Below are 25,961 nucleotides of genomic sequence, written 5' to 3' on the forward strand. Positions count from 1 at the left end.
GTTCTCCCCTCAAATTTTAAATAGCATCCTAGAAAATAGCAAAATCTTTAGATTATCAACTTAACAATCCTATTTATGGTTCCTTATATGCTTAGATGAAAATGAAAAACCTGATCAAAACATTATTCTAAGCAGGCTCACTGTAAATTCAAACTCTTCTTTTAACAATCAGAATGATCCTCTTGCTGATCACATATATATGAGATGCAGGAAACTGGGAATACAATATGAACAACCAGCTAATTTAGAAAGTAAAAATAATTCAACAAACAGAAAGCGTTGTTTGCAATACTAAATAAAAAAAACCGCTACAACTTTTAGATAATGATATTGATGAAAAAGATATTCCAAAATCCTCCACCTTTTCATGAAAATCAACAAAAAATTAATTTAATAAAGTTATGGATTGTATAACTGTACAGTATTCATAGTTTTGAAATTGAACAAATGTCTAATTGTTTTAAATTTTATAAAATTTGCAAAGAAAGAAAAATGGATATGAAAATGCACAAGATAATGAATGTAAGCATTGTCATTTATATAAATCACCAATAAATTCATTTTCAGCAGAAAACAATAAGGGAGCAACCATTTAGCTTCAAAGGGGGGTATGGTTTTTTGTTTGAGTCAGATTTTTTACACGTGAAGCACTTCAATTCTATCAATCAACATTATTTAGTCAAAATATAACACTAGAAGGTATGGGGAAAATCTGGATTCAGAATATTTTTTTTTTGTCCTCTGCTTGAACAGAGTATTTTTTGTCATCAATTTTTAAAGAAAAATACTAGTCCAAATAATTATGACGTCCAGGAAGGCTATTTTAAATTTTTGCTTTGATGCTTCCTGCGACACACCAAAAAAAAATACCATACCTCCTTCTGCCTTTTGAAGTTCAATGATCTTTCCCTAAACATTTTCCATCTAAACTTATCATTTTATTTTAGACAAAAACTATATGTAGGACATTCGTCCTGAACATGCATGAAATATTTGCCACTGGGCTTTCAGCAAACCAACAATCAATCAATATGTAGGACATAGTTTTGGTAAGCTGGCATTCAAGGTAGCGCCTTTCTCATATTAATGTAAAATTAATCATATCAATCTATTCTGATTTAACTAAAACAATCTTTAACTTTAAACAAATTAAAAACCGAACGAAGCTTGTATAATTCTAAAATTTCAAAGTTGACGCAGTCTGGCATAGATATGCATCCCTGAAGAAAAAAAATGTGCGATATGAGCTGGTGCAATTCTAAAATTTCACAGGTTTCATAAATTTTCATAAATTTCATATATATATATGCTCTTTAAAAAAAAACATCTGTAGATTGTTTTTTCTGTGTACCACTAGAATCTACACAGTTGTAGATTGTTTTTTCTGTGTACCACCAGAATCTACACAGTTAGAGTTTTTAATAAAGACATTGCTTTCTTTCTCTTGATGGATCATATTGGTTTTGCCGAAATTATTGAAAACATTTCACATATGCTAAAAACATCTGTACTGATCAGGTAAATATAAACGCATCATCCCAAAACTCATTTGTAGACGTTATATTCTTTACCTATAGAAGTTGCAGATTTGGGAATGTTTAAAGTAAAAATATCCGCCATCGAGTGTGAATAAACTGAAACGGGCATATCTAATATTTAAAACAAAAAGCGAAAGTAATCTGCTGAAATTTTCAGAAGTCCAGGTAATCGATTATCGTTTACATTGTTTGTAATAATTACAGGATAACCAATCGATCCTTTACCTTAAATGTCTCAATGATCGATCGTTTACCTAATTGTTTCAATGATCGATCGTTTACCTAAGTAAAATCAAAATCATTGATTTTTTACAGGTGATGTCAATTGTTCCCGTGGTTACATTCAAACAAAATGGCGCCTCATCCTAGTTGGAATTTTATGTTATTTTCCTTTGTGTTGAAAGGTAAAATACGGATGTATATGCACTGACCTTCTTTGTTTTTACACACTTGTTAGTAAGCAATATCTTTCATTATTGATGTTAAATGGTCAAGTATAAACAACTCTTCAATTAAATAAGCGTTAGAACTGAGATAAAAATTGATCTTACCGTTAAAAAATTTGTACATTTCAATATAGGCACTAAGGATACAAAATATGTATGTAATACTGCAATAACCTATATTTAAATTTATAGTCTGTAGAAAATTACTATAATATGTACCTGAGCCACGACAAACCTCTAGACAAAATGCGATGTTACACTAAGAAAAAAAATCAATTGTTCTCATCAAATCAACGACTGAAACAACGTATTCTAGTTGTTTTTAGTTCCACGGCTGCAAGCTAAAATCTGTTTAATCTAGCCAATTAGAAAGCATAACGTACCTTAATTTAGCAAGCAGATGTTAAAACAGTATCATCTACACCATTATGAATTGGTTGACGCAATTTCTGTGTCACGAATGACCACGAATATTTTTCCATGTGTAGCTTCCTTTCTGCCAACTTATCACCCCGAAACTTGTGCAACACAACGGGTGTCACATTTATTAACAAATACTTAGTCCTTAGATTTTTGTTTTGGCTAACTTATGTTGGTGGTTTGCTGTCGCAATGATGTTTACACACATTTCGAAGAAAAATATTCCTGGTTGTTTTGTGGATCATCACTACATATTTCCTCAGAGAGAAGTTTCTTATGCTTTGCCAAAATGGAGATTTAAGCAATCTTTTTATTTTTTAAATATTATAGAAAATATGGGTCACGGTGTTATTTTTCAAGCTACAAGTTGTGCAGAATTGCCCAGTTTTGCATAGATTATTCATGAAAAAAACATTTTATGAGAATAGAAGGAAATCTATTAAATATTTAGAAAATAAAACGAAAAAATGGTGTCACCGAACTTGTTTTCTTGCTAAAAGCATTTGTTAAGAACGTTATATTTTTGTTTGATGTGAAGCATTTGTTAAGAACTTTATATTTTTGTTTGATGTGAAGCATGTGTTAAGATCGTTTTGTGTTTTTATAGTATGCGAGGCATTTGTTAAGAACGTTTTGTTTTTGTAGTATGTGAAGCATTTGTTAAGAACGTTTTGTTTTTTATAGCATGTGAAGCATTTGTTACGAATGTTTTGTTTTTGTAGTATGTGAAGCATTTGTTAAGAACGTTTCGTCTCTATAGTATGTGAAGCATTTGTTAAGAACGTTTTTTTTTTTGTAGTATGTGAAGCATTTGAGTTCTGTACCGAACATTCTTCTCTCTCAAATACAGTTTACTACATGTACTGTGAATATAGTTGTTGTGGATACATACATAACAGATATTGTTGCGAGAATTTGTAAGTACCATAATTATGATAGTTAAATCTTTGTAAGTACCATAATTATGATAGTTAAATCTGAGCATCATTATTGTTATGATTGTAGTAAGTTTTGAAATATTCAAATATAGAAGTTGAAAATTTAAGAAATGTTTTTCTTCTTTTTATTTTTTCACTTATATCATTTTTTATTCGCAATAAAAATTATTTAATTGGTTCTGCTGTAATTTATATTTTATATATACATTTAGGCATTGTTTTACCTTGGATACTATTCTAATTTAAGTTTACATAGCCACGGTTATTTTGATTTCTACTACTTTTTGATATAAGAGTCAACGGAAATACAAAATATGAGAGGATTTTTAATGATTTTTTTTTAACATCATGTTAGTTTCATGTTAATCGTTCATGTGTAAAGATGTTCAGCTTATTTCCATAGATGATGACTGTTTATTAAAGATAAGGCTTCAAAATTTCCTTTTCTTTCCGGAGTTTTAAACGTTGGGCATTATGACCGTTATTATGCAGTAAATATAAAGGAAAGGGTATGTGATATTAATACCAATGAGGTAACTTGCTACGAATGTGACCTACCGAATTAGACTATTTACCGGATTTGTAATAACATGAGCAACACGACTGTTGCCACATGTGGAGCAGGATCTGCTTACCCTTCCGGAGCACCTGAGATCACCCCCAGTTTTTGGTGGGGTTCGTGTTGCTTAGTCTTTAGTTTTCTATGTTGTGTCTTGTGTACTATTAATTTTCTGTTTGTCTTTTTATTTTGTCAGTTATTTTCGATCTACGAGTTTGACTGTCCCTCTGGTATCTTTCGCCCCTCTTTTGCTACCGTTTAACAAGGAGAAAAAATTGGGTCAACTTTTTGGAAACTGAACTTGATTGTAAAAAATGAACACAGCACTTTATAAATTTCATGCGTCCGAGGCCATGGAAGCGCTTTTCATAAAATGACCTTAATTAAGGCCGAATATTTGAAAGCCAAGGATATAAAATGACCTTAATTAAGGATATTTGAGAACCGAAACAGTTGAAGAGCTGCATGACCAAAAAAATCAATAGCCACATCCATAGTAGATCAACTTTAACTGAGGTATTTGAAACCTTTGTTTCTTATAATTTAAAACAGATTTCAAAGTAAAAAGATTTTAATGTTCAATATCATTTTTTTTCAGTTCAGGTGTAATAGCTGGAGCGGTTATAGGATCTATTGTTTTTCTTGGAATAATTATTGGTGTTATTTTGTGTGTTGTAAAGAAGAAAGGACATCGTGGGACAGTGATAACACCTGCTGCTGGTGGTACACACATTACACAACATTCAGTCGCATTTGGTATGATATCATATTCCCCCAGTCGCAAACACACCTACACACCTGCTGGTGGTGGTTTACACATTTCAAAAAATTCAATCGCATTTGGTATGTTATCATTTCCCCAATTGCAAACACACACCTTCATACCTGCTGCTAGGGTAAACGCATAGCACAACATTTAGTGGCATATAATATGATATTATTTCCCCCAGTCGCAAATAAAATAAATTGAGAATGGAAACGGGGAATGTGTCAAAGAAACAACAACCCGACCAAAGAGCAGAAAACAGCCAAAGGCCACCAATTGGTCTTCAAAACAGCGAGAAAATCCTCACATGCACACCTGCTGATGCAGCCACACACTACGTCGTATTTGGTATGTAATCATTTCCAGCAGTACAGTCGCAAACACACATACATATATGCATACACACCTGCTGCTAGTGGTACATACATTACACAACATTCAGTTGTATTTGGTGTGTAATTATTTCCCCCAGTCGCAAACACACACATCGTACTTGCTGCTTGGTATACACACTTTACACAACATTCAGTGGCATTTGGTATGTTATCATTTTCCCCAGTTGCAAGCACACATACATACATCCCTGTTGGTGGTGGTCCACATACACGTTACGCAACATCCAGTGGCATTTTGTATATTATCATATAATTATCACCAGTCGGAAGCACACACTTTACACAACATTCAGTCGCATTTGGTATGTTATCATTTCCCCCAGTCGCAAATACTCATATACACAGTGATATGGTCATAATTATAAATTAACACTTCGCAAAACTTTTTTTCGAAATACTAAGGATGTTCTACCCCAGAAATAGATTATCGTAGCTGTATTAGGCAAAACTATGAGTTCTCAATGCTCTAAAACTTCGTACTTTGTTTGTCCTTTTTTACTTTATTGATTCGAGCGTAGAAACTCTAAAGTTTGTTATCTATGATGAGTTTATTTACAATCACTGGGTCGATGCAAATCCTGGCGGAGGTTTCCTCCCGGCGAGTATCACCAGCCTTTTAGTCCGCACTTCTGTGTTGACATGAAATGCCATTGATTTGGTCATACTTATAAATTTACTGTTTACAAAACTTTGAATTTTTCGAAAAGCTAAGGATTTTCTACCACAGAAATAGATTACCTGAGCAGCATTTGACAAAACCTTTTGGAATTTTGGGTCCTCAATGATCTTCAACTTCATACTTTATTTGGCTTTTTCAACTTTTTCGATTCGAGCGTCACTGATGAGTCTTTTGTAGGTGAAACGCGCGTCTGGTGTACAAAATCTTTAGCTTGATATATAGATGAGTTTAAATACACCCCTGCTGCTGATGGTCCACACATTACACAACATTCAGTGGGATCTGATATGTTAAGATAAACAAAATGATAAAGGTTCTCTTGGTAACTCATTAGTCACATAAATTAGTACAGAAACCATTAGGATATCGTTAATAACGGTCAACAGTTCACTACGTAGAAAAGTGAAGATTGACAAAACGAAACCCATCGTTAACCAACAGTGAACTCAGGAAGGGCGACAAACATTATTGAAAAAGTATTCAAATTATGTAGAGTGGGTGGCGCATATTCGCCGTGGACACATTTTCGCCGTTCCTGCAATTTTTTCTGTAAATTTCGTGTGCCTTTACATAATACTTGCCTAAATAGATGGTAAACGCTGTTCGTAATGTTCGAACTGTTGATATTCCTCTTTACCCCATTTCCAATGTTATTCGCACATATAAAGAAATACGCAGGTGTTTTTGAATGATTTTGGCAATTATGTAAGATTTATATGGCACGCATGCGCAGTCATAAAGTAAATATTTGTTAGAAAAATCGTATTGGAATGATCTCTCAAGCTAATTCATGTAATTCCAAACAATTATTTTTATAATATACAAGGATAATGAGGATGGTCATATCATACATTTCGGCAAAAATGTGTCCCCCATGGTACAAGAACAACTTGATTTCCTCTCGAGTTTGCGTTCATTTTTAAAACATTTAACCAATGTTTTGAAGAGAATTCCTTTATCAAACTTTTTTTTCATATAGTAAACTTTTTGAAACCTATATAAAAAGTTTCAAATATTCGAATGTAGGTCGGATGTAGGTGGAAGTGAGCGAATTTTGCGACGAATATGCGTCACCCACTCTAGTTACTTATAAAATCAACATTGTAAAATGCTTACATTACCAACGATCGGACATTGGCGTCCTCCAACAGATTAATTCATTTAGATTTATTTGATTTAAGAAAAATAACTTAGTACATACTACCGAGATATTTACGTTCTATAGTACAAATAGTGCAAGTTACCAGTAACAATTATACATACTTCCGAGATACGTACTTTCTTTAGAAAACATAGCGCGAGCTACCAGTAAATGAGAAGCGAACGATACCAAAGGGATAATCAAACATGTTGAAAACAAACTGACAACGCCAGGGCAAAAAAAAAACGAAAAAAAAAATAATAAAAATCAACAGTATACAAAACACAACATAGAACTCAAGACTGAGTAACGCGTAACAACTCTACATATAGAAACTCCCATCAACGATACAAAATACGATTGCTAACTCAGGACTAGCGTGACATCAAACACTCAGGTTTTGGTTCTTTTTTTAAACAATTGTCTGATCTTTTCATAAGTGAAAGCATTATTGATTTTATATGAATTATGAATTAAATGACAAAATAGATGTATTAGTTATTCGAAATGATTGAAGAATAATTAATTATACATTACAATAATTCTTCATTAATATTACAGTAACGGCTACACAGATCCAGCCACCAACCTACTCACAACTTCCACCTGCTTATGGAGTTGCTCCTGGGTACCAGGCTACATACTCGTACCCACCAACACCAATGTTTGCTCCTTTGGGAACATATCCTCCGCCCCCAGCTTATCCACAGGATGTTGCATATCCACCGACAGCTCCACCTTATGCAGCGCAGCCATCATCAAAAACTTAGCGAGTTCATTGTTTCATAGATAATGAATCAGTAATAACAATCATCTGAATACTCATTAGACACAAATGCATAATTGTCTTAAACAATTCAACGTTTTACATCAGAACGTACTCATATCATATTCATTTTCAATACTTGAATAGTTTGTCAAGTTTGGATATTCTCGATTTTAGATGTTGAAATTTCCTTAAAGGGGCACTAGCTACGAGATATAAAAAAATCTAATATATGATTGTTTTTGTTCAATCATTAATGAAAGTGAAATAGTGAAATACTTATTCACTTTTAGCAGCCAGTATGGTTCAATTTTGTCAAAATAAGCTAAGAAACATTGATGATGAATTATTCACTTGCAAGTAAATAATTCGATCTCATTGAATCCGTATTCATGTGAACTTCAATTTAACCCCTTAGCTAGAGATGGATAACACGTGAATTGTATGTGTAAAGTTATTTAAAGGAAAAGAATGTCATTATTGAAAGTGAAACAAAGGTAAATCATTTGATCGACTGATTCAATCCACAAAAAATCATTCTTATACAGGTAAAAACGATGATAAACATATATTTTTAATCTATAATAAGAAATTCAACAGACCTAGAAAAATCCAATAGCACGAGTTCGCTTAATCTATTTATATCTATATTTATGTTTACATCGCTTATATGGTCATCAGATGACTTTGGAGGTCAACTCGATAGTTAATTAGATGGTGTCTAGACTAAATACACACGAAAAGAATCTACGTATTATCATGCCCATGCCCTGTTAATTGTTTATTTTAGACTTTTAATAGTTTGGATAAATGTTTTACATTGTTATAAATCAAATAAGAGAATTTGAGTCAAATCGGTGAACATGAATTTGACAGCTAGTGCCCCTTTAAACAGTTTCAATTATTTTTACAAAGCATGTATAATACATATGATTATGAATTTGGACACGAAATTGAAATCAAGAAAAAGAGTTTTTGTAAATCTCAAAATCAAATATATTTGATAAGTTTACACTGAACTACTGATATCTATATATGTTTTTTGTATAAATAATTGTTCCAACAAAATAACAATTTGAAAATTCAGCTTTGAATCAACAACTTTGTGATATATTTAAACTGTTTGAATTTAGTTTTCTAAAATAAAGCTTAAAACTATGTATATGATTGCCTCAGTGATACTTAAAAAGCAGAGAAAAATGTATCCAAGCCAAAATGTATGATTAGGATGGTCTTAGTGAAGACTCGTCGAAATCATACTAGACCAAAACATCAAACGGCTACATGTTTTTTAAGACACATTCATCATTTAGTAATAAATACTTTAGCTGGTTCTATTTTGGTCTCTGTTTTTCGTAATAACTTTACCGCCTAGGTAAGAAAATAACCAAAATATGATTACCTCTCAATTTTCCGACGAATATTTAAATGATATAAATAATCTGTGTAATGTTATGTATGGTATTATTCAATATTATAATTAAAATAACATTATTGGTACCAATTTTACTGCACTCGATGTTCACTTCGACAATTAAAGTATAATCAGTACTAATGTTGCTCGAGGCCAAAAGTTCTAAAAAATTCAAATCCTAATACACCGTTGAAAAGCTGAAAATTTCTAAAACCTTCATTTATTTTTTGCGTTTAAAATATTAACGGTACAAATTTTACTGTACCAGATTCGAATTCGACAATACATGTCTTTTTAGTGCTGCTCGAGACCAAACTATTTGAAAATTCAAGACTTATTCATAAAAGGAAAAGCTGATAAAACCCAAAAAAAGAAAATTTATAGCCAAAATCTGGATTAGGAATTAGAGCTTTGCATTAGTGGGATATATTCCTTATTTTAAAATAATTTTTAAAATGTTTATAATTAAAGGCAACAGTAGTATACCGCTGTTCAATAGTCATAATTCGATTAAGAAAAACAAATCTAGGTAACAAACTAAAACCGAGGAAAATACATCAACTATAAGAGGAAAACAACAGAACAACGGAAACACTTAACTACAACAAAAGCAAACACCAACATACATAGAAACGGACTTTAGATAACAATGTAGATATAAATGTTCTCCAAATCAGGAGGTATTTTTTAATTAATGAAACATATCGTATATGTACTGTTATACATTTGTGTAATTACACTGATGAATCATCGCACCTCTACTTTAGTGTCTAAATCATTGATTTGCTATAGGTGATGTCAGTAGTTTCTTTTCCTTGGATTCATTCAACTAACATGGTGCTTAATCAAAGAACTATTTCGTTATTTCTCCTATTTTCCCTTATTTTAAAAGGTACAGTACTAATGTTTATATAATCTTTTTCTATGTTTTAACTCACGACTGCTATTCGAAAATATCTTGTAGCGTTATTGTTGATACGTCTTTAATTATAATCGATTTTTTAATTTTTTACTGAATTAAGGAGTTACAGGTGATTAAAACAGGTTCAAAGGATGAAGATATGCGAAACTGTGAAACTATATATATAAGGTTATATATAACATGTAAAAATTATCAACAGAATGTAACTAATTCAATGAATTAAGTCTAAATTGGAAATAAAATATGTACAAAATTCCAATAAGGATATATCGAATCGTGTTCAAATGTCAATCAAGAAAGAAAAATTTACCAGAAGAATAATATGTATACTTCATTTTAGTTGTACAATAAAATCAAATTAATTAATTGATCAAACTATTCACAAAAACTGAATTGTATGATTCAAAGCTACGTTATGTATAATTTAGCTGATGAGTATATAAGCTTTGAAGAACCTAGAAGGAAGCTATTGAAACAAAGCATCTCAATGGTCATCATAATAAGATTGACATACTGTTTGTGTCATAGATGAAAGTAAAATAACAAAAATACCGAGCTCCAAAGAAAATTCAAATCGGAAAGTCTTTATCAAATGGCAAAACCAAAAGCTCAAACACACCAAACAAATGGAAAACAACTGTTATATTCCAGAATTAGCACAGGCATTTACTTGTGTAGAAAATGGTGTATTTTATGAGCAATGATAAATATCATTTGTGGTAACCACAATTCCGTCATGTCCTTATCACTGCTGTGACTCATCAACGAACTTGCGATGATGAGCACAATAGTTACAACTTATGTCATCTATTTTATGCAGACTTATATGAGTCTTTTCCTTTCAATTTGACAGTGCATCGCAATCCTATTTGGTTGGCTGTAATATAAGTCTTTTGGATGAAATGTGTTCAGTTGCTCGCTGAACGTTTATAGTTAATTTCCTTTTTTCCCGAGGTTTATTAAATATATATAGCTGTTTAGTAATAAAAACATGTACTAGACGTATTTATTTACCTTAATCGACTCGTTACTGCTAAGAAATAAGAAACAGTAATTGATTTTCACTTCTTTGAACTGCGTTCCGTTAAGTTGCATTCGTCCAGTGCTAGAACAAAAAAGAACAACCAGTCCTCTATATATCTAATTGAATAACACAAGAAACAGGGATTTGACGGAGTAAATTCAGGCAAAAGTACTTTACCGATGTTCAAATCTCATAGATCGATTAAGAAGAAAAATCAATGGTAACAAAAAATAACTGAGGGAATCGCGTGAACTCAAAAAAGGAGCGAAACCGGGTGCGTCGACAGGGTAACCGTATCGGTCCTTATTGTTAATTTCTGGATGTTCATGTCATGTTTGCCCTTCTTACGTGTCTGAACTGACGTTTAATATTTCAATTTACAGAATTTAGATATAAAAAATGAAAACAATACTTTATAAATTTCATGTTTTCGAAGCGCTTTTCTGGATGTACCTGCATTCGGAATGCTCAAAGCCGAATATTTGAAAGTTAAGGATGTATAAGGACCGAGACAGTTCAATAACTTATGACAAAAAATTACCTTAATATAGTAGCCAAATTATCTAAGGTCAACTTTGCCAGAGGGAGTTGAAACCTTAGTTTCTAAATAATTTATAAATTAATAAACGGTCAATTTAAGAACTGGTAAATCAGGAATTTCGTTACCACAAATTACTTAAATCCTTTTCTAATTTCTTTCATAGATGCAAATATTTGGTTTGGGAGTTTTGTGTTTAGAGTCCGTCAATTCAAACATGGTCCATGTAAAGTTACTAAACCCTTGAATAAACTTATTCTTAAAGGTAATAAATTTTACATTGTAGTAAGAGCTTTTAATATTGTCTTTATCAGATCTTACATTAATTTTGTTATTGATATAGGCAACGATAATTAACCGATGTCATAAATCAATTATAAAGTCAAATCAAGGTAAAAAAAAAACTAAAACTGAGAAAATTGCATGCATTCAAAAGGAGCGAGACCGGATAACTCAACAGTGTAAGCGTCTTCTGCAAATAAATATAACTTTTGAATATGTTTTGCTTTACAGTTATGAACACTTAGATCCTGTCGGTACTTATATTGTGGCATTTAATCAAAGTCTTTACACTTAATCTGTTGGATGTGAACTGATTGATATTTTAGTCTGGGAAAATAGGATATATCTATTCGTTGTAATTTGATTTGAACTAGCTTTCAGAAACTGCGAGTACTCTTAGATCGGTACTTGGTGTCTTTTGTCCTATTTTGTTAGTTGGTTTTTATGTGATTCATGCCAATCTGTTGAGCCAAGTCCTTTCCAAATGATTCTACCGTTTATTCTTATATTGTGTCGTTAGACCACTGTCACCGGTTAGGGAAAGGGAAGGGTTGAGCGCTCGAAAACATGTTTAACCCCTCCATATTCTGTATGTACTTGTGAATGATTGTCGTTGGTTGATGTTTGTCATATTTGTTTTCTTTTTGGTCCTAAATCAGGCCGTTAGTTTTTTGCTTGTTTGAATTGTTTTACATTTTGTCATGTTGGGAATTTTTATTGCTTACTAAACCGTTATGGGTGTTTTTCATTGTTGAGGGTCGTACGGTGACTTATAGTTGCTAACATCCATGTCATTCGGTCTCTGTTGGTTAGTTGTCTTATTGGTAATTATATTAAATCTCCTTATCTATAAATTGTGATCGATCAACTCTCCCCTAAATTTGAACAAAAGATTTAGAACAAACGAATTGAGAAAACCACAAAAACTAAATAATTTTTGGTAAACCGTGGACAGCGGTCATTTGCATAAACAGTTGATACGCTTGCTTTTTAAGCTGTAAAATATGACCAATTTCATAAATATGTGGATTTCAGTCTTTTTTCTGAACGGGAACTCCTCTCTTTTAATACCTGGCTGAATGGACAAAAAATAAAAAAATAATAAAAAAAGATATATAAAAAGCGGAAAGGAAACAGTTGTGTAAAAATAGCATGATTACGAAACTTGATGTTCCTGTTCACTTCGTTTAACTCTTATGAAGCTACAACAATATCTATTCTGAAATCCCTTTTTTATCAACGAAAGTTCTCGAATCGATCAAAGTAATGTGACATGTATACTACTTGTACAAGAATCTCATGAATATGTTCTAGTTATCGTTACGACAATTCTGTCTTCCTTTCCTCGATTGAGACTCATCACCGGATTTTGTACTAACCATAACCAACACGATTGGTACGACTAGTAGAGGAGGCTTTGCAAACCCTTCCGGAGCGCCTCAGATGATCCTCTGTTCTGGTGGGGATCGTGTTGCTCAGTCTTTCGTTTTCTATTTAGTGTTTAGTGAACTTGCCGGTTTGTCGTCTTTTATTGTTTTGCCATGTCAGTTTCTCTCGACGTATGAGTTTTTAATGTGCCCTTGGTATCTACCCATTTTAAGGAGTTGAAATCATTTTTGTTTTGAAGATTTTTTTTTATGCTTTCATATATTCAGTAGACCCTACCGATATATTTCATTGGAGTCGCTGGCCTCTTATCCAGCAAAGCACTTCGGACGTACGAAATTAATAGTGTTATTTCATTTACTATCTTTCGGTAGATACCATAATAAATATTGCTATATTTAGGTCCATTTGGTCAAAAAGCTCTTCACGTGTTTAGGTCTTATACATCCTTGGCTTTCAAAATATTGAATTTGAGCGTTCCTGATAAAGGGAAATTCAGAAAAGAGCTTCGTACGCACGAAATTGATAGTGTTATTATCATTTACTAGCACTGTTTCGATTCCATTGCTAATGGACTGTTAGTCTCCGGGGTTATCATGGACTTAGTAGTCAGTGCTTCGGTACTGGCATTATTTATAACACACTTTTCTTATATTTTTAGTTTATAAATTACGAAATGATTTAGTAACTAAGGTTTCAACTTCCTCAGGCAAAGTTGACCTTAGATGACTTTGGCTATTTATTAAGGTCTCATTTGGTCACAGAACTCACTCTTCATATGTTTAGGTTTTATATATTCTTGGATTTCTAAATATGAGGTTTTAGTGTTCCTAATGAAATTAAATGCAGAAAATGTTTCAGACACACGAAATTAATAGTATTATTTTCAATTCCGTGGAGAAAACAAATAGGGAGACAATTTCAAGAAATGTGAAAACTCAGAGTAAGACAAATTTACTTAAGCACTGTACATCGGTTGTTGTTTATTCTATTAAGGGACAATAACCCTCAAATCAACCAATTTATCATAGTTTGTCTCCTGACCTAGATTGAACCACTCAAGCAATTAGTCAGCCAAGGAGGACCAAGTTTGATATTTTTGCAGTTTGGATTATAAGCTGTCAAAAAATTATATTCTTTTTCTATAAAACAAGAAGCGAAAAAAACCCAAGGCAGAATCAGAAGTCGAAGAGAGACAAAATCATGACAAGAAGTGAATAACGAATTCTAATTGTTTATAAGATGAGGGCCATCTTGTTTCACTTGCGTTACTCGCTTTACACTGTAACTATGAAGGTTACTGCATAGACGCACATCGTAAGCACAAACACAGACATCATGCATTATTAAAACACCACGAGGCTAGTCCAACTAGTACAATTTTAGTCCCCGAAGGTACTACCCGCCCAGTAGTCGGTACTCTGGTACTGGAAAGGATTTACAGTGATGTTCTGTTTGTAAATTTCCAGTTTATAAATTTTTTAATTGTACAAGAGGTAAGGTTAATTTTTCCCTCTACCAACATGAAATTAGAAAACTTTGGGTTGTTCTGCTTGCTAAAGTCACTTTAATATCAATTCACTTACAATTGTTATGTATTAAGATTCCAAATTTGTTTGTAAAACCTTTCTGATGGAGATTATTCCAGAATTACCTATTGTATGGGATCTGCTCAGTAGCTATTTGTTCTGTTCAGTCACAACTTAAAAAGTGATAATTTCTTTGTTATGAGTTAAAAAATTGTACTAAAACTTTGTAAATAAAAGTATCTACAATGTTATGTTAACAGTATGTCAAGCATAGAAGTTCTGTACAGAAGATCCAATTACCTCACTTAAAATTAATTCTATGCTCAAAGTATGGGGAAATAATTGAGTTCCTTACAGAATATTCCGCCACCAATCTGACAATTATTTAATATTAACAGTAAATGAAGCATTTAATTTTTGTACAGAAGATTAAACTTCCTCGCTGACAATTTACTTTATGTTCACAGAATGTGAAGTATTTGAGTTCTTAACAGAACATTCCATAACCTCACTGACAGTTTATTTTATGGTAAACATAAAGTTGAGTACAGAACAGTCTACTACATCGATGATAATTTATTTAATGTTTTACAGTAAGTGAAGCATTTGATTTGTGAACAGAACCTTCCACTACATCGATAATAATTCATTTAATGTTTACAGTATGTGAAGCACTGGAGTTGTGTACAGAACATTCCACTTCATCGATGATAATTTATTTTATGTTTAAAGTATGTGAAGCATTTGAGTTGTGTACAGAACATTCCACTACATTGATGATAATTAATTTTATGTTTACAGTATGTGAAGCATTTGAGTTGTGTATAGAAAATTCCGCTACATCGATGATAATTTATTTTATGTTTACAGTATGTGAAGCATTTGAGTTGTGTACAGAAGATTCCGCTACAACGATGATATTTTATTTTATGTTTACAGTATGTGAAACATTTTAGTTGTGTACAGAACATTTCACTACATCACTACATCGATGATAATTTATTTTATGTTTACAGTACTAGTATGTGAAGCATTTGAGTTGTGTACAGAACATTCCACTACATTGTTGATAATTTATTTTATGTTCACAGTATGTGAAGCATTCGAGTTGTGTACAGAACATTCCACTACATTGTTGATAATGTATTTTAGGTTTATACAGTATGTGAAGCATTTGAGTTGTGTACAGAACATTCCACTTCATTGTTGATAATTTATTTTATGTTTACAGTATGTGAAGCATTCGCGTTGTGTACAGAACATTCCACTACATTGTTGATAATTTATTTTATGTTTACAGTACGTGAAACATTTGAGTTGCGTACAGATCATTCCACTACATCGATGATAATTTAGTTTATGTTTACAGTATGTGAAGCATTTGAGTTATGTACAGAAAACTCCACTACATCGATGATAATTTATTTCATGTTTTCAGTATGTGAAGCATTTGAGTTGTGTACAGAAGATTCCACTACATCGATGATAATTTATTTTATGTTTACAGTATGTGAAGCATTTGAGTTGTGTACAGAACATTCCGCTACATCGATGATAATTTATTTTATGTTTACAGTATGTGAAACATGTGAGTTGTGTACAGAACATTCCTATACATCGATGATAATTTATTTTATGTTTACAGTGTGTGAAGCTTTTGAGTTCTGTACAGAACATTCCACTACATCGATGACAGTTTATTTTATGTTTGCAGTAAATGAAACATTTGAGTTGTGTATAGAACATTCCATTACATCGATTATAATGCATTTTATGTTTACAGTATGTGAAGCTTTTGAGTTCTGTACAGAACATGCCACTGCATCGATGATAATTCATTTTATGTTTACAGTATTTGAAACATTTGATTTGTGTACAGAACATTCCACTTCATCGATGACGGTTTATTTTATGTTTACAGTATGTGAAGCATTTGAGTTCTGTATAGATCATTCCACATCCTCGCTTACAGTTTACTATCTATACTGTGAATACAGATGTTGTGGGTATATCTACAATATATACTGTTGCGAAAATTTGTAAGTGTCATTATTTCATTAATTTAAACTATGATCTCAGAAAATCAATTTCATCGTCTTAACTGTGAGCAAAACAAATCCTACTCGAAATAACTTGAAGTATTCGAAACAATAAGATTTTGTTCTACACCCAGAAATACATCGCATAAACCGTATCTGGCACAATTTTTTTTCTCTCGAAATTTTCGGTTTTTAATGCTCTACAACTTCGTATTTGATTTGGCCTTTCAACTGGTTTAATTCGAGTGTCACTGGTGAATCGACCGTTCGAGTGTCACTGATGAATCGACCGTTCGAGTGTCACTGATGAATCGACCGTTTGACTTACTTAGAATTATAAGTCTGGTATCTTTGATGAATGTTTACTGTTGAAATATTTATTTTTAAAGGATGCTTATAATAACACATCAAAGACACCTGTTTCGTCTTTATAAATATGTCGTACTGTAAATCGTTGGAAGATGTTATACATGGTCCATTTAATCATTTCTTTTGTTAATGTATAAATACTAGGTCGCTTTAATTTCATTTATTTCAGCATAGCAATGTCCCAACATCATGTATTTTGTATTAGATGTCAAAGGGAATTCTAGATAAATATATTTTTCTTAATTCAAAGATTTGTTACTACATTGCATTCAAAGTATGAGTTCATGTTGAAAAAGATTCAGCTTTTATTAAAAGTAATGCGTTTTGAATTATTATAGAACAAAACGTGTGTAACAAATTATAAGACAGGTATCTTTGATATGATTTTTACAACCATATGGTCGATTTGACTACTGGTGGACGTTTCGTCCGAGCGGCTATCGATATCACCAGCCCGGTAGTCGGCCAAATGATAAAATTTCCAGGAATTTAATGACTAAATTTAGAAAAAAGCAATATCCAATCTTTATAATTAAGAAGGCTATTGAACACTTCAAGTAGGCTTCACGGGTAGAGTTAGATAATTGCAATGAGCAAAACTGATATATAAATATGATTTTGATGATGATAGTCAATAATGAAAGTGAAACTTGAAACTAACGCTTTATAAATTAAAGGAAAAGACATAAGTATGGTGCTATTAAGCCAAATTTGCCTAGTTTTGCTTGTTGTTTGGATACATTTATTTTTCTCAATATTTCAGTTCTGGTGCAATAGCAGGAGCAGTTGTAGGATTCATATTCTTTCTTGGAATGATTATCGGTATTATTTTGTGCCTCGTGAAGAAGAAGGGCCACCATCGTGCCATCACATCACCCGTTAGTGGCGGTCCACACATTATACATCATTCAGTGGCATTCGGTATGTATAAGTATCCTCCTATAAACAGACAACAAAACAACACTCAGAAACAAAAACAAAAACAGAGAACAATAAAATATGTGCTGAATAAATCAATCAATCACAATAAGGCATATTATAGTATTTGGTATTTTTTAAATTATCTACACCTTCCCTGTCATGAAAACAATTTTTTTTTTTGCAGGAAGGTTTATAAAAATTTAAGATATTCATATCGAAATAGTTCATCAGAATGATTTTAAAACATCTTACTCAACTGAGTTCCATTGAGTAAAATCATTGAATAATTAAGTAACCAGAAAAATACCAATTTTGTCGTACAAATAGAACAAACAATTAAAAGTAAAAATGTTTGTTTGTTCAGTAAATTTCAACATGAATGGGGGAAAATATACACTCTGGAAGCCTCAAGTAATATAATTATACCAGTTAGGTCTTTTGAGTCTTAACTAGGACACACACACACACACATACACACACACAGTCAGGCAATTTATATATATAAGAGTATAAAAAAACAACCAAACATTAAATTTAATAGGTATCGGGATGATACTTCACGAAGAGGAAAAAAAATACACGTCTAAATACTAGAGCATCGATACTAAAAAACTGTTTACGAATAAGGTGTAAAAATTCATACTGAAAGACTAACATTTCAGCACAAATAATGGTCTAAGTCATCAGTGTGAAACAATCTGTAAATGCGTAGTATATTATATTGCTAATTTCCATAAGTAATTTTGAATTTTAAATGTGACCTTGAACTTCCGAAAACAAACCTACTGAACGCTTGTGTGCATACTAATACACCCAAAACGTAAGTGTACATGCAAAAGCTAGTGTATACTGGTACATTCCAAAAACTTTACTGATGAATACATCTTAAACAAGAATGTGTCCATAGTATTCTATGTTCAGTGGACCGTGAAATTGGGGTCAAAACTCCAATTTGGCATTAAAATTAGAAAGATCATATCATAGGGAACATGTGTACCAGTTTCAAGATGATTGGACTTCAACTTCATCAAAAACTACCTTGACCAAAAACTTTAACCTGAAGCGGGACAGACGGACGGACGAACGGACGCACAGACACCGAAAAACATAATGCCCCTAGCTAGTTCTTGCTGTGAAGACCATCTAGATGCAGGCTATTAAGTTACTTTTAAATAGCAAAAAACGTTATCGATACTCTCGTCACTTTTTTTCGTCTCAGTCTTTTGTACTCGAAAAGCGGGTTTCGTGTACAAAATTTTAAGCCTGGTACCTATGATGAGTTGATTTACCTGATCAATTATACTACCACTTGAAATTTTGATTTGCAAACTAACAAATAAAAGCGTAATTTAATATCATTTGCAGATCAACAATTAAAAAAAAACCAATTTCCCCGAATGTTGAATATTTTAGAAATCATTATCAACTTTAAACTCTTCAGTTAGAAAATAGTACTTAAATGAAATTTTAAGTTGAATAGATCAAATAACAGAGAAACGCTTTATCTATGCCTCTGTATGGACTATTCTCTTCGTAATTGTTTTGGTTTTTTTGCATTGTGTTGTCAATTTTATTTCTCTGTCCCTTAGTAAGTTCCTTTTTTTTTAAATTATCTTATTGATATTCGAATTTCCCTCGTATTAAACACAGCAGACGAACACTTGGTCCATTAGTTCTATTAATATTATCAATTTTTCTATTATTGTTATTATTAATTTGAACTCAACACTTTTAATACACAATTACTCAGCATGTAAATATAAAATATTAACATTTGCTTACTTTCCTTTCTTTTCTTGATATGTTGTTAAGTTCAGTGTCAGTCATGATTATCGGTAACATTAAGTTCAATGTCAGTCATGATTATCGGTAACATTTGATATAAACAGAAATATTAACGAACAATATCAAAATTTTCGAAATACAAACAAGTGATTAAGTTAAATAACGTTGAGAAAATTACATATTTACTAAAGCATAAATGTTTTAAGTATTTGACCTTATAGGTCTTGAGTGTTAAAATATAATCCAATCGATAAGTATCAGAAGTGTTACTAAAATATTTCTTCGAATAATTTAGTAGGTTTAATAAATATATTTCAAGCCCAGGATCATATTCAAGCATTCTATCATTAAGATATTTAGGTGGATTTTACACAGTCAGATATAATTTTTGGTCACATAGCTCCTCTGTGTTCCTGATAAAGGTAAATCCAGAAAAGCGCTTCGAACGCATGAACTTTATAAAGTGTTTTTTTCATTTTTTTCAGACCATGTTTGTTATAAGGATCTAGAAATAGAATGAAAAAGAACGGATATGGTACATTTAGTGTTCACCGATATTCATTCATTTAAAGTATTTTCTATATAGCATATACTTTTAGTAGAAAAAAAATAATCCATCTAATGAATAGTTAAAATGAGTTCATACAAAATAGAAATGTTATTTTTTTTTATGTTTGTTACAAATAAGCCTTTCCACATACTTATCATTCTCCTTTCATAATACATCCAAAGGGATTCTACCAAGTTTTATATATAAAATATAATTTGAAGAGGTTTTTTTTTTATCAAATTCAAAAAGGAATGGTCACAAATGTATCATTATTTAAAAATTTAAAGAAAAAATCCTACAAGGTGAAGAAAAATATTTCGGAAGCACCATTTACTGATGCTTTATTTTCATTTTCAGTTCAGGTTCAGAGAATATTTTTATATAATTGTCTGAGTCACTTCCAACTGCTTCTTTGGTTTCTCCTGGACATCAAGCAACATATTAGTACAAACCAACATTTATGTATGCTCCATCCGAGGCATAACCACCGACACAGGCTAATCTACATGACAGTGCTGATCCACAAACAGCTCAGACTTTTCCAGGCCCACTTTCATTAAAAACTTAGCGAGTGCATAGTGTCAAGAAACATTGCCAACTTATTCAGTTTGAATATCAAAGAAACCATGGAATCAATGTTGTAAATACTCATAATGACATTACACATACATTTATAATTGTTGTAAACATATTCTATACAAAGCACAAAAATGTCGTCATTCACCTCAAAAGCTAACTAAACCTTTAAACAGACTTATTCAGAGTTCTGATTGCCCCACATGAAAAGTTCTGATTGTCCCACATTATTTTATGAAATAAAATGTTCTCAGATAAACAAGGTAACTGTTGTTTGTTTTGCTAAATAAACAAGAATTTATAATTGCATGTTCAAATTAATATTAATTTAATAAAAAGTAAAACATTTTTTTTTAAATCATTAGATTAATGTACTTTTGATTAAATGATATAACATTTTTGACTTATGAAATATATCTACAATGTTACGTTTATTTATGGAAAAAAAATGTCAATACCGTGATTTTACTTAACTTTTCTCTAAAGTTTTAAAATAAATTTAGAAATAATGCATGCATTTAAAAAAAAGTATAAAGTTATTTACACTCTACGCTCTACACGCACATATTGATGGAGAAATGTTGTCACTAGTCTTTGTAATTTTACTAGGAAAGTCAAAGAACATTAACACAACATTCTCTACACTTCTGAAGTCTGCTTTCACATTACGTCAGATTCACCAGAACTGAACAACTTTCTTTATTGATAACGAAGCTACTGTTCAGAATTCTGCCAGATCAGCCTTTCCAAGAATCACAGGCTGTTTCTCCAATATACCCAGTGTGTCTGCCGTTAAGTGCAGTCAACAGGACTCGTCACCAACTAAAAAGAGCAACAGACTTCCACCAACGTATACGCAGGGCAGCAGTTCTTCCACTGGTACCAGACGTCTGGTTCCATCTTAAAACCTGGAATTTTCAGACTCACACAGCAAATAACACTACGTTTAAGGACTATGTCACAACATACTGGGTTGAAAGCAGCATCATTCAGTACCAAGCGGGAAAAGGGGGGGGGGGGGGGGGAGGTACGACCAACAAAGAGAAGACAATTCACACACAAATCAATCAACGCCTACAAGAACTCAAAGATCGTCTGCAGAATGATGAAGTTTGTGCTTTTTGTGCTTTTTAGCCCCCTACCAACGTAGTGCTTTAATATATTGATTTGATATTTGGTGTATTGTTTTATCATGACAAGTTACAGATCAAGTTCGAATTGTGCTTGATATGTGTTATTTTATGACATCATATTATATTCTATTTTTGATGGTACTTCAATTGCTACAATTACGTGCAAAATAAAATATGTAAATATTAATTATTTGTTCATGTTTATTTTTATATTTTATAAGTTACATTGATTAGAAACCTGTAATTAACTGCTACATACTATAAAAACAAATTAATCACTATCAAAACAATTCCCGATCGTCCCACATTTAAACTTCCCCATTGTCCCACAAACATATTCCCGATTGTCCCACAAAATTTCATAACTTTTTTACCTGTAATTTCAAAAAAGTGGGACAATCGGGAAGACACCGAAGGGATATAGTTACGATACTGTTATCAGGTCATTAAAGATGGCATTTTTTGGAATTAATATTGATTCACTCATAGGGTCTTTGCATCGGAAATAAACACATTTATTCTAAAACCAATTGTTGGCATGATACGGATTATGTTCTCGTATATTTTATGATGGTACGATACTAAACCCCTAAAGGGAGAGATTGTGCTTGATTTTCATATGATGAAGACATAATCTTTCAATCAGTTTATTTGAGGTCTGGAGCTGGCATGTCAGTAACTGCTAGTAGTACTTTGTTTATTTTTGTTAATTAATTCAGAAGAAAATACTGTTTAAATAAAAACTTTTATTTAGGCTTTCCAGGTAGTCATAATAATATATACATATGTCAAGATTGTAATACAAATGAAATACCATGTGATCATAGATTATAACTGACAAATAAACTCTGAATTAAAGAACTACTAAGAAGTATCTTAATAAATATAAAGAATGAAGCATAACAAAATAAAAATTCTATGAGATACAAATGAAATATAAATTTCATACCCGCCTCATACAAACCTATTCCACATTTAGAGAAAGGGAGGGAGGGTTTTGAAAAATGAACAAACGACAAACACAATGTTCATTAACAAATTAACTACGCTATTAGAAGTTTCAACGACAAACGAAGACATATTTAAACATAAAAATTCTAAATTATTAAAATGTTGACTACCTGTTTTCTGGTTTTTCTGAAAAATGAAAATCAGTAGTGAGTTCTACTTTTAAACTGAAATTTTTATCCAATATAAATTACTGTACTGCGTGAGGAATAAAAAACGTGTTTAAATTAAATTAGAAGTCAGTCCAAACTAAACCTTGACCAGAGATGTGTTCACTGTTAAATGAAGTGAGACCAATTGTCCATTTACCACTTCACTAAATTATTTTTCTGATTCTTCAATAATTATTCATTTTTAATCAAAAATTAACAAATTAATTCAGAAGAAAATACTGTTTAAATAAAAACTTTTATTTAGGCTTTGCAGATAGTCATAATAATATATACATATGTCAAGATTATAATACAAATGAAATACCATGTGGTCATAGATTATAACTGACAAATAAACTCTGAATTAAAGAACTACTAAGAAGTATCTTAATAAATATAAAGAATGAAGCATAACAAAATAACAATTCTATGAGATACAAATGAAATGTAAATTTCATACCCGCCAAACCAAAGGTCCGCCAAACAAACAAATCTCAAAAACTGCTAATTGCACCTTAAATGATAATTCTAAAATAATTAGAGAGTAAGTCTACACCAACTTCTATAATCCAAGTCGAGGACTCGAACCATCTATCCCCCATCACAAGGACAGGTGTACTAACCATTGTACTAACAAGGATGTATGATAGAGTCAACAGTGTAAACCCTCTACAATAATAGAAAAAACAGGACCAAAATTCTACTCTCTCTCATGTGGAGGTTTAGAGTAAACCTTCTCCTAAAAATAAGCTGCAATTTACTAGTAAATTTGAATTTAAAATTCTTATTCAAATTTCAAACACAATCAAAATTCATTGTACTTCAAAAGATTTAAAGATGTGCAAGAGTATTAGCTATAAAGCTAAAAACCTTATTAAGACCAGTGGTGGACAAATGCAATTTGTCAATTGAAAACTAAGTGTTAATTGGCTTCCTCACTCTATTATAAAAAGTCTTCTCACATGCCATGTATCTGACATTAGTAAGAGAGGAAGCCAACTGTTTTAGTACATTGTTAAAATTGATGACGAACAATTAAAAATGATTAAAATCACATGGCCTGGGTAATATTGAAGATAAAATAATAACACAATCTGGATTACAAATTTGAAAAATGAACAAACGACGAAACACAATGTTCATTAACAAATTAACTACGTTGATAGAAGTTTCAACGACAAACTAAGACATATTTAAACATAAAAATTCTAAATTATTAAAATGTTGACTACCTGTTTTCTGGTGTTTCTGAAAAATGAAAATCAGTAGTGAGTTCTACTTTTAAACTGAATTTTTTATCCAATATAAATTACTGTACTGCGTGACCAATAAAAAACGTGTTTAAATTAAATTAGAAGTCAGTCCAAACTAAACCTTGACCAGAGATGTGTTCACTGTTAAATGAAGTGAGACCAATTGTCCATTTACCACTTCACTAAATTATTTTTCTGATTCTTCAATAATTATTCATTTTTAATCAAAAATTAACAAATTAATTCAGAAGAAAATACTGTTTAAATAAAAACTTTTATTTAGGCTTTGCAGATAGTCATAATAATATATACATATGTCAAGATTATAATACAATTGCAATACCATGTGATCATAGATTATAACTGACAAATAAACTCTGAATTAAAGAACTACTAAGAAGTATCTTAATAAATATAAAGAATGAAGCATAACAAAATAAAAATTCTATGAGATACAAATGAAATGTAAATTTCATACCCGCCAAACCAAAGGTCCGCCAAACAAACAAATCTCAGAAACTGCAAATTGCACCTTTTATAATAATTCTAAAATAATTAGAGAGTAAGTCTACACCATCTTCTATAATCCAAGTCGAGGACTCGAACTTCGATTCCCCATCACAAGGACAGGTGTACTAACCATTGTAGTAACAAGGATGCATGATAAAGTCAACAGTGTAAACCCTCTACAATAATAGAAAAAACAGGATCAAAATTCTACTCTCTCTCATGTGGAAATTAAGAGTAAACCTTCACCTAAAAATAAGCTTCAATTTACTAGTAAATTTGAATTTAAAATTCTTATTCAATTTTTTCAAACACAATCAAAATTCATTGTACTTCAAAGGATTTAAAGATGTGCAAGAGTATTAGCTATAAAGCTAAAAACCTTATTAAGACCAGTGGTGGACAAATGCAATTTGTCAATTGAAAACAAAGTGTTAGTTGGCTTCCTCACTCTATTATAAAAAGTCTTCTCACATGGCATGTATCTGACATTAGTAAGAGAGGAAGCCAACTGTTTTAGTACACTGTTAAAATTGATGACGAACAATTCAGAATGATTAAAATCACATGGCCTGGGTAATATTGAAGATAAAATAATAACACAATCTGGCTGGTCTGTTTAGCTCCCTCAGGTAGACCATAAGCTCTCTTACATAGACCATAACCTCTTTCGGGAAGAACATACACTCTTCTGTCTGGTCTGTTCAGCTCCCTCACGTACACTATACACACTTTTGTCTGTTCTGTTAAGCTCCCTCAGGTAGAATATTCACACTTTTGTCTGTTTTCTTTACCTCCCTCAGGTATACTATACACACTTTAGTCTGTTCTGTTTATCTCCCTCAGGTAGACCACAAGCTCTCTTACGTAGACCATAAGGTCTTTCAGGAAACATACACACTTCTGTTTGGTCTGTTTAGCTCCC

At 31.8% G+C, this 25,961-nt stretch overlaps 1 protein-coding gene across 3 annotated transcripts; it reads left to right on the forward strand.

Moving 5' to 3' along the window:
* The first annotated feature begins 1,867 nt into the window (after positions 1–1,867).
* On the forward strand, positions 1,868–8,981 carry LOC127726911 (cysteine and tyrosine-rich protein 1-like). Of its 3 annotated transcripts, none has more exons than XM_052234280.1 (4): positions 1,868–1,942; positions 3,204–3,321; positions 4,500–4,657; positions 7,444–8,981. In XM_052234280.1, the coding sequence occupies exons 1-4, from the start codon at positions 1,891–1,893 to the stop codon at positions 7,650–7,652; spliced, it is 537 nt and encodes a 178-aa protein (XP_052090240.1). In that variant the 5' UTR covers positions 1,868–1,890; the 3' UTR covers positions 7,653–8,981. The 3 variants fall into 3 exon arrangements, with proteins under 3 accessions (XP_052090240.1, XP_052090242.1, XP_052090241.1); XM_052234282.1 differs by having other exon boundaries at positions 1,903–1,994; XM_052234281.1 differs by having other exon boundaries at positions 1,903–1,990.
* Positions 8,982–25,961: the final 16,980 nt, after the last annotated feature.

This window comes from Mytilus californianus, unplaced genomic scaffold, assembly GCF_021869535.1.
Source record: "Mytilus californianus isolate M0D057914Y unplaced genomic scaffold, xbMytCali1.0.p SCAF_19, whole genome shotgun sequence".
NCBI lineage: Eukaryota > Metazoa > Mollusca > Bivalvia > Mytilida > Mytilidae > Mytilus > Mytilus californianus.